Genomic DNA, 13,724 nt, shown 5'->3' on the forward strand with positions numbered 1-13,724 from the left:
ATTTTGACATCAGTAATAGCGGAGGCTGCTCTTGTGAGTGCACATGATCTGGGAATTTTACCAGAGGGAAAAATGCACGCCCCACTGGTTTTGAGTCTGGCTGAGAGAGTTAACAAGAGGCTGAGCACCCGTACAGGACTGTGAGACGCCCCCAGCCTCTCAGCATATCAAAAGCTCCAGGACTCAAACTGCCAAGGTGGAGCACTCATAGGCAGCTGGCTCTGGGAACATCTCTGAACTCTTCATAGGACAGGCTAACGAGGCAGAGCAGATCAACCACATCTCAAGACTGTAACAGCCTCGTATGCTGAGACTGTGGGAACTCTGTGACCACAGGATAGGGCACAGGGTGTAGCTGGGTGGTCTCTGGGAAATCAATGTGTCCTGTGTCAAAGGCTCAGAGCTCCCTGATTTCCTGGGGTGGGTCATTACAATGGAATCTGATCTCACAATGAGCACTGCACAGATCCTTTGTGCAGCTGAGTGATGCACCCACTGTGGGCTAACACCTTGGAGGAGGGGAGGTGAGGGTGTGATTATACTAATGAGGTGATCATACCTTCCCCTTTGCTGGCAATAGAGATCTACCACTCCCAATTTGGGTGTCACCTTGGATACTCCCTTCACCTCATCCTGGAGCACTGACCAGAGCTCCCTGGCTACACCCAGCACATGCCTCTGGGCATTCACTGAAAGAGCAGATATTCCTCTGAGCCACAGAGGCATAGTTCAAAGATAAAATCTATCATATGAGAAAACTAACAAGTATTTTCACAAATGCCTAAAAATAAACAGAGAAATTCAATAAACAAGAAGGAGAACAACATGATTCCCCCAAAGGAACTCAACTTTCAATATTAGGATGTGAAGATGAAGAGATTGTTGAAATGTCTGAAACAGAATTCAGAAGATTAATCATTGGATTACTCATTGCTCAGAATAAATGAAAAGTAAATTCATGGGTTAAAGAAATCCATACATGACATGGAGGAAAAATTTCCATGAAATTTAAATATTAGAAATGAAGAATTCGGGCCAGCACTGTGGCACAGTAGGTTAATCTTCTGCCTGCGGTGCCAGTACCCCATATGGGTGCTGGTTCTAGTCCTGGCTGCTCCTCTTCCTATCCAGCTCTCTGTTATGGCCTGGGAAAGCAGTAGAAGATGGCCCAAGTGGGAGACCTGAAAGAAGCTCCTGGCTTCGGACTGGTGCATCTCTGGCAGTTGCAGCCATTTGGGGAGTGAACCAGCAGACGGAAGACCTTTCTATCTGTCTCTCCCTCTCACTGTCTGTAACTCTACCTCTTAAATAAATAAATAAAAATCTTTAATAAAAAATGAAGAATTCGATATATCAAATAAAAAATACGGTGGATGGCCTTAAAATCAGACTTGGTGAAAAGAAAGAATATATGAGCTAGAAGAGAAATATTTGAAAATATCTCAGTCAGACCAAAAGACGGAGAAGAAATTAGAAAACTTAAAAACAATGTTCAAGGTGAAAGATCTCTATGATGAAAATTAAAAAAACATTAAAGAAAGAAATAGAAGACACAAAAATGGAAGACTCTTTCATGTTCATGGATTGGAGGAATTAATATCATTAAAATGTCCATATTACCAAAAGTAATTTATAGATTCAATGCAATCCCAAGCAAAATACCAATGATATTCTTTTCATATCTAGAAAAAGTGATGCTAAAATTCATATGGAAGTACAAGAGACCCTGAATAGGTAAAGCAACCTTATACAACAAAAGCAAAGCTGGAGGCATCACAATACCTGATTTCAAGACATACTACAGGGCAATTGTCAACGAAACAGGTTGGTACTGGCACAAAAATAGTAATAGACATTTAGACTAATGGAACAGAATAGAAACTCCAGAAATCAATCCAAATATCTACAACCAACTAATCTTTGACAAAGGAGCTAAAATAAATCCTTAGAGAAAGGACAGTTTCTTCAATATATGTTTCTGGGAAAATTGGATTTCCACATGCACCCTACCTACCTTTACCTTATACAAAAAACATTCAAAATAGATCAAGGATGTAAATCTATTACTTTATGCCATCTAATTACTGGAGGAGAACATTGGGGAAATTCTGTAAGACATTGGCATAGGCAAAGACTTCTTGGAAAAGACTCCAGAATCACAGGCAATCAAAGCCAACGCCAAATAGACAAATAGGATTATAATAAGCTGAGAAGCTCCTGCAATACAAAAGAGACACTCATCAAAGTGAAGAGGCCACTGACAGAATAGGAGAAAATATTTGCAAACTATGCAACTGATAAAGGGTTAATATCCAAAATCTATAAAGAGCTTGAAATTCAACAACAAAACAAATAATACAGTTTAGAAGTGGGAAAAAAAAACCCTTGAAGAGGCATTTTTAAAAAGAGGAAATTCAAATGGCCAATAGACACATGAAAAAATGCTCAGGATCACTAGCCATCAGAGAAATGCAAATCAAAACCACATGAGGGGGCCAACACTGTGGCGTAGTGGGTAAAGCCACTGCCTGCAGTGCTGGCATCCCATATGGGCACTGGTTTGAGTCCTGGCTGCTCCACTTCCATTGAGCTCTCTGCTATGGCCTGAGAAAGCAGTGGAAGATGGCTCATGTCCTTGGGCCCCTGCGCCCACGTGGGACACCTGGAGGAAGCTCCTGGCTCCTGGCTTCAGATTGGCACAACTCTGGCCATTGTAGCCAACTGGGGAGTGAACCAGCAGATGAAAGACCTCTCTCTCTCTCTCTCTCTCTCTCTCTCTCTCTCTTCCCCTCTCTCTCCCTCTTCCTCTCCCTCTTCTCTCTCTGTGTAACTCTTTCAAATAAATAAATCTTAAAAAAAAAAAAAAAACACCACATGAGGTATCACCTTACCCCAATTAGATTGGCTCTCATATAGAAATCAACAAACAACAAATGCTGACAAGGATGTGGGGGAAAAGATACCCTAATCCACTGTTGGTGAGAATGTAAACTGGAGCAGCCATTATGGAAGACAGTATGGAGGTACCTCAGATCTGAAAACAGATCTACTATATGATCCAGCAATTCTACTCCTGGGAATTTACCCAGACAAAATGAAATCAGCATATAGAAGAATTATCTGTACCCCCATGTTCATTGCAGCTTAGTTCACAATAGCTAAGATACGGAATTGAGCCAAATGTCCATCAACTTACGACTAGATAAAGAAACTGTGGTATATATACACTATGAATACTACTCAGTAACAAAAAAAAAATGAAATCCTGTCTTTTGCAACAATATGGATGCAACTAGAAACCATTATACTTAATGAAATAAGCCTGTCCCAGAAAAACAAATACCATATATTTTTCCTGATGTATGCTAAACAATAGAACACCAAAAATGTAATGTATAAGAGTGAAATTCACATTTTGAGATTCAATGATTGTTTACAGCCCTTGTCTTTACTGTTGAGGAATAATAACTTTTTTCTTCTTACTATTTGTTGAACTATTTAGTGTAAGGTTAATCTTATGAGTATAAAGTAGACTGAAAGTAGATCATTGTAAATATTAAGAGAGGGAATAAGAATGGAAGGAGGAAGAAGGGTGGGAGCATGGGTGGGAAGGAATATAGGGTGGAAAGTATCACTATGCTCCTAAATCTGTATATATGAATTACATGAAATTTGTTTACCTTAAATTTTTTTATTTTTTTATTTTTATTTTTTGACAGGCAGAGTGGACAGTGAGAAAGAGAGAGAGAGACAGAGAGAAAGGTCTTCCTTTTCCGTTGGTTCACCCTACAATGGCCTCCACAGCCGGTGCGCTGTGGCCGGTGCATCACGCTGATCTGAAGCCAGGAGCCAGGAGCCAGGTGCTTATCCTGGTCTCCCATGTGAGTGCAGGGCCCAAGCACTTGGGCCATCCTCCACTGCCCTCCCGGGCCACAGCAGAGAGCTGGCCTGGAAGAGGAGCAACCGGGACAGAATCCGGCGCCCCAACCAGGACTAGAACCCGGGGTGCCGGCGCCGCAGGCAGAGGATTAGCCTAGCGAGCCGCGACGCCGGCCCTGTTCACCTTAAATTTAAGAAAGAACTTGCAAACTAGTTTAACTCAAACATATATTTGTAAACAATCTAAGATTTTTAATCTCAGCAATGTGGACTCTGAAAGTGTTGAGAAAAGTGAAAACACAAACATCAGGTTTTTTTTGTTTTTTTTTGTTTTTGTTTTTGTTTTTTTTACCTTTTATTTAATGAATATAAATTTCCAAAGTACGACTTATGGATTACAATGGCTTCCCCCCCATACCGTCCCTCCCACCCACAACCCTCCCCTTTCCCACTCCCTCTCCCCTTCCATTCACATCAAGATTCATTTTCAATTATCTTAATATACAGAAGATCAGCTTAGTATATATTAAGTAAGGATTTCAACAGTTTGCTCCCACACAGAAACATAAAGTGAAAAATAATAGATTTTTTTTAAATGATGATGAAATCAGATCAGACCTATTGTCATGTTTAATCCCAGTGAGAGTCAAGTTGGGAATTGATAATTTCTTTTTTTTTTTTTTTTTTACAGAAGATCAGTTTAGTATGCATTAAGTAAAGATTTCAACAGTATGCACCCCCATAGAAACACAAAGTGAAATATATTGTTTGAGTACTCGTTATAGCATTAAATCTCAATGCACAGCACATTAAGGACAGAGTAGGATCTCTGTCCAAACATCAGTTTTGTCAGAGAAATTTTTTTCTTATGGATGGAAGATAGTATCCTCATTGGAGACAGGATATTTAAAGCCTCAAAGTCATTGTGAATGTATATTTTGACCTATATTTATATATACCAAAAATGCCCTTCCTTTTCAGTGATCAAGAAGATGGCAGGATTTCATAATTTTTTGGCGTCTATAGCAATGAGCACCTGTGGCTACTTTATCAACATTTCATTTTTTAGGAACCAAGGATGTATTCTGTTTGGAGATCCTAAACTATCCAGTGTTATTCAACCATAATCTCACTTCTTCACATCTAGGGAAAGGGGAAGAAGGTTTCAGACCTGCAGGGATGTCCTAAAATAATTATCTACACCAGAATGAGACGTGGGATGCATCAGAACCACTTGCAAAAATCAACATACAGATGACAGCTTCCCATCTGCTGAGATTCTATCTCAGAAGGGACTGTGATGGGCCACAGATTCGCATTTTAACAAGTTCTTCTGAAAGTCCCGAACTACACCATAATCTGAGCTCCACTGCATCACACTGGCAGGAGGAACCTAGGAAAGTCAACCTGTAATTCTCTGGATAGTCAGGCCTTAGGCATACTCCCAAGTATGAGTAGGGAGTAGGTAAGAGTTGTTTTTCATTCTTTACTTACTTGGTTTTATTTTATTTATTTATTTATTTATTTGACAGGCAGAGTGGACAGTGAGAGAGAGAGAGACAGAGAGAAAGGTCTTCCTTTGCCATTGGTTCACCCTCCAATGGCCACCGCGGCCAGCGCGCTGTGGCCAGCGCACCGCGCTGATCCGATGGCAGGAGCCAGGTACTTATCCTGGTCTCCCATGGGGTGCAGGGCCCAAGGACTTGGGCCATCCTCCACTGCACTCCCTGGCCACAGCAGAGAGCTGGCCTGGAAGAGGGGCAACCAGGACAGAATCCGGCGCCCCGACCAGGACTAGAACCTGGGGTGCCAGCGCCACAAGGCGGAGGATTAGCCTAGTGAGCCACGGCGCCAGCCAACTTGATTTGATTTTAACTAAAGATCTTATAGTCTTAGGTGCTTTATTGTTTTGGTTGATTAAATATTAAGTTTGGCTTTATCACTCTTTTTCATAAAGCTACAAATGCAATAAAAGGACAGTATCAATAATAAAATTGTTCTACCTTTACCTATAAAATGATTAGGTAGATTAAAAAACAAAATAGCAGCTGCCTAAATCAAATGTCTTTTGTGTTGATTTTTCTATTTTATAAGGGTAAAAACAAATTTTAAAAGAGCAAATTAAAAATAAAAAAGAACATACAGACAATCTAAACAGAATCATAACAAGCAAAGAGATCAAAGCAGTAATCAAAAGACTTCCATCAAGGAAAAGTCCAGGACCTGATGGCTTTATTACTGAATTATATAAAACATTCAAAGAGGAAGTAACTCTAACACTCTTCAAACTATTCAAAAATATTGAACAGGATGCAACTTTGCCAAAATCATTTCATGAGATCAGCATTACTTTGATACCAAAAATAACATGACACAAAAAGAAAACCAAAGACCTATATCTTTAATGAACACAGACACAAAGATTCTCAACAAAATACTAGCAAATTGAATCCAAAATCACATAAAAAAGATCATACATCACGAGCAAGTGGGATTTATCCCAGAAAGGCAGGGGTGGTTCAACATTCACAAATCAATAAATATCATAATCATATAAATAGAATGAAGAATGAAAACCACATGGTCATCTCAATAGATGCAGAGAAAGTATTTAGTAAGATTCAACACCCCTTCATGAAAAAACCCTCCACAAATTAGATAAAGGTACGTTCTTCAAAATTGCAGTGACTATATATGACAAACCAACAGCCAATATCAAACTAAATGGAGAAAAGCTGAAAGGATTTCCCAACAGATCTAGGACAACGATGTCCACTTTTATCACTCTCATTAAATATAGTACTGGAAATTTTAGCAAGAGCAGTTAGGGAGGAGAAAGAAATAAAGGGTGTCAAAAATGGAAAAGAGGAAGTCAAATTATCCATGTTTGTAGTTGACATGATATTGCACATGGAAAAACCCAAACACTCCACCAAAAACCTGTTCGAATTGATAAACCAATTCAGTAAAGTTGCAGGTTATAAAACAAACAAAAGAAAAAACAGTAGCTTTTTTGTATGCTAATGATGAACTCACAGAAAGAGAAATCAAGAAAGAAATCCCATTCACAATAGCCACCAAAAAATAAAAAATTTAGGAATAAATTTAATGAAAGAAGTAAAAGATCTCTACAATGAAAATTAACAAACATTGATGAAAGAAATCATCAAGGACACAAAAAATTAGAAAGATATTCCTTGCTCATTGATCAGAGAATATCATTAAAATGTCTATACTATCTAAAGCAATCTACAGATTCAATGTAATTCCTATCAAAATACCAATGACTTTCTTTGCAGAATTAGAAAAAGCAACCCTAAAATTCATATGGAATCACAAAAGACCAGAATAGCCAAAGTCCTCCTGAACAAGAGAAAGCAGGCCAGAGGCATCAAATACCTGACTTCAAAGCGTACTACAATGCTATAGTCATTAAAACAGCATGGGGGTCGGAACTGTGGCATAGTAGGCTAAGTCTCTGCCTTCAGTGCCAGCATCTCATATAAGTGTCCAGGCTGCTGCTCTTCCAATCCAGCTATCTGCTATGACCTAGGAAAGCAGTGAAAGATGGCCCAAGTGCTTGGGCCCCTGCACCCCTGTCAGAGACCCAGGAGAAGCTCCTGGCTCCTGGCTTCAGATCAGCTCATCTCTGGCCATTGGGGCCATTTTGGGAGTGAACCAGTGGATGGAAGACCTTTGTCTCTCCCTCTCTCTGTCTGTAACTTTATCTCTCAAATAAATAAATAAATCTTAAAAAAAAAAAAAAAAGCATGGTACTTGCATAAAAACTGTTTCATACATGAATGGAACAGAATAGAGAGCCCAGAAATTAATCCACATATATACGGATTTTTGACGAAAGTGCTCAGACCATACAGCTGAGTAAGAATAGTCTCTTCAATAAATGGTGCTGGAAAAATTGGATTTATATATATAGAAGAATGAAATCAGATCCATACTTCTCACCATATACAAAAAACACTCTCAAGATGGACCAAGACTTAAATTTAAGACCTGAGATTACGAAAGTACTAAAAGAAAACGAAAGGGAAACACTCCAAGATACTGGTTTAGAGGAAGAATTCTTGGATTTTTGAGATATTTTCAAGCCAACTATCTGACAAAGGATTAATATCCTGAATATATCAGCAACTTTAAAAACTCAACAACAAAAAAATAATCAGTCCAGTTGAGAAATGGGCAAAAGATTTCAAAGACAGTTCTGCAAAGAAGAAATACAACTGGCCAACAAATATGTGAAAAAATGCTCAAAATCACTAGCCAACAGGGAAATGCAAATCAAAATCACAGTGAGATATCACCTCACACCTGTAAGAATGGCTAAAATCCAAAACAGAGAGTAACAAATGCAGAGGACGATGTTGACAAAGGGGAATACTTACTTAGTGCAGCCTCTGTGGAAAACAGTGTGAAGATTTCTTTGAGAACTAGACAGGGGGCCAGCGCTGTGGTGCATTGGGTTAAAGCCATGGCCTGAAGCGTTGGCATCCCATATGGGTGCCGGTTCTAGTTCCGGCTGCTCCTCTTCCAATCCAGCTCTCTTCTATGGCCTGGGATAGCAGTAGAAGATGGCTCAAGTCCTTGGGACCCTGCACCCGTGTGGGAGACCCAGAAGAAGCTCCTGGGTCCTGGTTCCTGGCTTCAAATCGGCACAACTCCAGCCATTGCGGCCATCTAGGAAGCGAACCAGCAGATGGAAGACCTCTCTCTCTGTCTCTACCTCTCTCTCTCTCTCTAACTCTGTATTTCAAATAAATAAATCTTTAAAAAAAATTAGAAAGAGACTTGCCATAAGACCCAGCAATCCCACTACTGGTATATACCCAAAAGACTTGAACACAGTATGTCAATGTGGTACCTGTACCAACATGTTCATAGTAACTGTTCACAACAGCCAAAATTTGGACATATCAAAGGTGTCCATAATCAGATCAATGGGTAAAGAAAATGTATATACAATGGAATATTATTCAGCTATAAAAAAAAGAATGAAATTCTATCATTTGCAGCAAAATGGATGCAATTGGAGGACATCATGTTGAGTGAAATAGCTGAACCCAAAAAGACAAATACCACATGCGCTCCCTTATATGAGGAAGCTCAAATTTAAATGAACAAACAGCAAAAGAAGAAATGTCTGTGTCAGTATTGCTATAAATATAGTTTTGTAAAACCTTGTTTTATACCTTTGTGAAACCAATGAAGAGTTATACTACTATAGTTTTAATGATCTGTGATTACTTAAAAATTTAGTGTATATGGGTGAAATGGTCATTTTTCATTTCAATTATTGTTTATGGCCATTGTCTATATTCACACTAAACTAGGGTCTTTTTGCTTTTGATAAGTAAATAAATAAATAAAAATAAAAATATACCTTATGTTTAAAAAAACTGAGTGAAAAAATAAATCTTTTTTTAAAAAGACCAAACTTTATGCTGCTTACAAGTTTACTTCACATCTAAGGACATTCACAGACTTAAAGTGAAGGAAGGGGTAGGATATTCCAAGCAAATGAAACCCCAGAGAAAGCAAGAGCAGCCATATTTATATAATAGAAAATAGATTCTAGATCAAAATCAGTAAAAAGAGACAAGGGTGGTTATTACATTATGATGAAACATTCAATCAAGCAAGGGATATTACTATTGTGTATGTGCATGTATAAAGATAGATAAGATAGATAGATAGATAAATAGATAAACTCAATACTGGAGCACCTGGATACATAAAGCAAATATTAATAACCCTAAAGGGAGAAATAGACTCAATACAATCATAGTATGACTGTTAACACCTCACATTCAGAAATGGACAGACCACGTAGACAGAAATCAGCAAAGACATAGCAGAGTTAAGCTGCACCCTAGATAAACTGAAACTAACAGGCAGATATCTACAGAACATTCCATCCAACGACTGCAGCATACACATACACACAACAAGTCTAAACAAATTTTTAGAAATATGAATCAAATCAAGTATCTTTTCTGACCACATGCAATAGACCTAGAAATCAGTAATAAGAAAAACTTGGGAATCACATATATACATAACAATTAAATAATTTATTCCTGAAAAACCATCAGATCAACAAAGAAATTAAGAAGAAAATTTAAATTTTTTCTGAAATTAATAAATATAGAAATATAACATACCAAAACCAATGAGATATAGAAAAACCAGTACTAAGAAGGAAGGTCATAGCAATCAATATCTGCATCAAAAAAGCATAAAATATCAATAAATAACTTATCACTATATTATATCTATTTCCTCAAAGAAATGGAAAACCAGGAACAAACCAAATCTAAAATTAGAAGGAAATAAAAGATAAAACTCAAGGCAGTAACAAATGAAATGGAAAGTTTAAAAAATCAACAAAATGAAGAGTCCCTCTTTGAAAAGATAAGCAAAATTATATTAACTAAGGAGTGAATACCTAAATATATAAAATCAGAAAGGAGTTACGATGTAACAGGTTAAGTCCCTACTTGGGATGCCTGAATCCCATATCAGAGCCCCTGGGATGCAGTTCCATCTCTACTTCTGACCCAGCTTCCACTAATGCCCCTAAGAGGAAGCAGACAATCCAAGAAATTGGATTCCTGCTACCCATGTGAGAGACCCAGATGGAGTTCCAGCTAATGGCTTCAGCATGATCCATCTCTGGCTGTTTCATGTATTTGTGGAACAAACCAGCGGATGCAAGATTTCCTCTCTCCCTTTCCTCTCCTTCTCTCCTCCCTCTCCTCTCCTTTCCCCTCCTCTCCTCTCCCTTTCCCTCTCCTCTTCTCCCTCTCTCCTCCCTCTCCTCTCTCTTCTCTCCTCTCCCCATCTCCCTCTCCTTTCCTCTTCTCCTCTCCCTCTCCTCTTGTCTCCCTCTCCTTTCCCTCTCTCCTCCTTCTCCTCTCCTCTCCCTTCCTCTCCCTCTCTCCTCCCTTTTCTCTCCTCTCCCTCTCCTCTCCTCTCCTCTCCCTCTCCTCTCCTTGTCTTCTCCCTCTCCCTCTCCCTCTCCCTCTCTTCTATCCTCTCCCTGTCTTATCTCTCTCCCTCTCCTCTCCTCTCCTCTCCTCTCCTCTCCTCTCCTCTCCTCTCTCCTCTCCTCTCCTCTCCCTGTGTTCTCCCTCTCCCTCTCCTCTGCCTCTCCTTTCCCTCTCCCTCTCCTCTACCTCCCCACCTTAACTCATACAATAATAAATATACACCATTCATTAGACCCTGTAGGTTATATTTTATGTAAATGATTTATCTTTCCATCTACCCCTGCACCACGCACACAAAATTTTGTAAGTTACAGCATAAAATCATTTTTAAACCAAACCATTAAATTATAATACAGTTTTAAAATCTCTTGTCCTGCGAATATAATGCTTGTTTCGCAAAACTGAAAGTTCTTGGTAAAACATCAAACACTATACAAATGCATGTTAGCATACTTTTATCCAAGTGGCCCATTATTTTAAACAATCATAGTGTAGCCTATATTCTAAATATGAATGAAACTTCCCATTATCCTCACCTCTAAAATCTTCTAAACGCTTATTGTTCTTCAGTGCTAAAAGTGCAGTTTTTAGGGAAATATATCCTTTTTCTGTAAAGAGAAAAATAGTACAAAGATAAATTAACAATTTCTTGAATCTGTTAAGCTAAATAGGTTTACTTACTACCTCCTTAAAGCATCTTATGATTTTTCTACTCTGTACAGTTTTGTGTTCTCTACTCTGTTCAGCCCATGTTCTCTTGGTTCTCTTCTCATTGTAATCTTCAAATGTTCCCAGGATTTTCTTGAACCATAAACTGTGTGCTTATGACTTCCAAGCTTCTATTTCTACCCTACACTACTGTCTACTGTACATTTTCAATCCTGTCCACAACCATATTAAAAACAAAACATCTGGCCGGCCCCGCAGCTCACTAGGCTAATCCTCCACGTGTGGCACCGGCACCCCAGGTTCTAGTCACAGTCAGGGCGCCGGATTCTGTCCCGGTTACCACTCTTCCAGGCCAGCTCTCTGCTATGGCCCAGGAGGGCAGTGAAGGATGGCCCAAGTGCTTGGGCTTGCACCCGCATGGGAGACCAGGAGAAGCACCTGGCTCCTGGCTACGGATCAGTGTGGTGCGCCAGCCACAGCGGCCATTGGAGGGTGAACCAACAGCAAAGGAAGACCTTTCTCTCTGTCGCTCTCTCACTGTCCACTCTGCCTGTCAAAAAAAAAAAAAAAATCTGAAGACATCATCCCTCGACTAAAACCTGATTTGCCTCCTGGGTTCAACATCATATTAAAAGGCATCACCATGTAAGAAGTCTTCCAGGTCAGATACTCTTACTCATCCTCAATTCCTCTTTCTCTTCCTTTGCTGACTTAATCAAACAATGATGAACTTTGACTTCTTCAGTCTCATATGTGTTCCCCTCTTTCTATCCCAAGAGTCAATGCCTTAGTTCAACACATAAATTTTAGCCAGGATTATTACATGTTTTCCTTGTTTCTAAACTCACCCTCCTTTAATCCTTAGCATAATACCTATTATAAAATACAAAATTAATCATGCCATTCTTCAACTTCAAATTGTTCAAATGAATTCTTTGATAATTCTTCAGAGACTTCAAGACAAAGTTCAAATCCTTTTATTCAGAAACAAATAAAAACTCTCATTGATCTTCCCTTGACTATATTACCACCTCATTTTTCCTTCTCTATCATGCTCCATGCTAATCAAACTTTGATTCACATAAAAATGCACTATGTGGGACTGACATTGTGGTGTAGCAGGTTAAACAGCAGCCTGTGATGCCAGCATCCCAAATGGGCGCCAGTTTGAGTACCAGCTGCTCCACTTCCAATCCAGCTTTCTGCTCATGGCCTGGAAAAGCACTGGGAGATGGCCCAAGTACTTGGGTCCCTGCACCATATGGAAGACTCAGAAGAAGCTCCTGGCTCCTGCCTCCAGCCAGCCCAACCCTGGCGGGGTTTCTGCTACTTAGAAAATGTGCTAGAAGATGGAAAATTTCTCTCTCTCTCCTCTCTCTCTCCTCCCTCCCTCTCCCCCACACCCCTGTCTGTAACTCTGTGGAGCTTACAGAGAAATACACATACATGCCTTGGTCCTTGGTCCTGGTGCAGATATTCTGAACTACTAGAATTTCCTTGACTTCTCCATTAACTTCCTCCTTCTACACTTCGCATATACTTAGTATTCACTCCTAACTCCTTCCAGGGCACACACCGGCATCTCTGATTCTTGGCTAACTGTTACTTCTATTTCAAAACTCAACTTCAATGTCATCTCCTTCATTGCTTGTTATCTCAAAAGACTGTAAGCTCTTGAAAAATGATCTTTTATCTTTATACATTTAGTGCCTACCAAGCATTAGATACTCAACAAATTTTTGCTGAGTAAATGAAACAGCTCTCCTCTGAACTCTTACATAGCTCAATATCATCACTGTTTCTCTGGGAATTACTCAGAGTTGCCACATAACATTGAATTCAATGAACTTTTACCTCCTGTATTGTTTTATACCTTTCTGTTGTCTGTATCTCATGTTGCCAGTTAGATTGAATGTTTGCTAAATATAAATACATTTCTTTGACTATATCACATGTTACATAACATTTGACATATTGTTGTATGTCAAGATCAGGTCTGCCACATATAGAAATGCAGACCAGGTACTGCATGACACCAACAGGAGTGTTGTTCACAGAGATGACAACAGCGTACCCCCGGAGCCGTGTCATACAGTGGCTCCACTCAATATGACTAATCAAGCAATGCCAAACATTTAGTAGCATAAAAAAGAAAATACTTCTGGGAGT

The 13,724-nt window shown here is 39.3% G+C and overlaps 1 protein-coding gene across 34 annotated transcripts in view; it reads right to left on the reverse strand.

Moving 5' to 3' along the window:
* The window catches only part of EFCAB3 (EF-hand calcium binding domain 3), a 649,184-nt gene that overhangs the window by 485,044 nt on the left and 150,416 nt on the right, over nt 1-13,724 (reverse strand). For all 34 annotated transcript variants that reach the window (XR_011383437.1, XM_070060541.1, XM_070060535.1 and 31 more), the window contains one exon: nt 11,423-11,494. Coding sequence is in view for 33 of the 34 variants with exons in the window: in XM_070060541.1 (XP_069916642.1) it covers nt 11,423-11,494 (72 nt within the window). In the remaining variant the exon portion in view is untranslated. The remainder of the gene's footprint in view (nt 1-11,422; nt 11,495-13,724) is intronic.

The sequence above is a fragment of the Oryctolagus cuniculus genome, chromosome 17 (assembly GCF_964237555.1).
Source record: "Oryctolagus cuniculus chromosome 17, mOryCun1.1, whole genome shotgun sequence".
NCBI classification, from domain to species: domain Eukaryota; kingdom Metazoa; phylum Chordata; class Mammalia; order Lagomorpha; family Leporidae; genus Oryctolagus; species Oryctolagus cuniculus.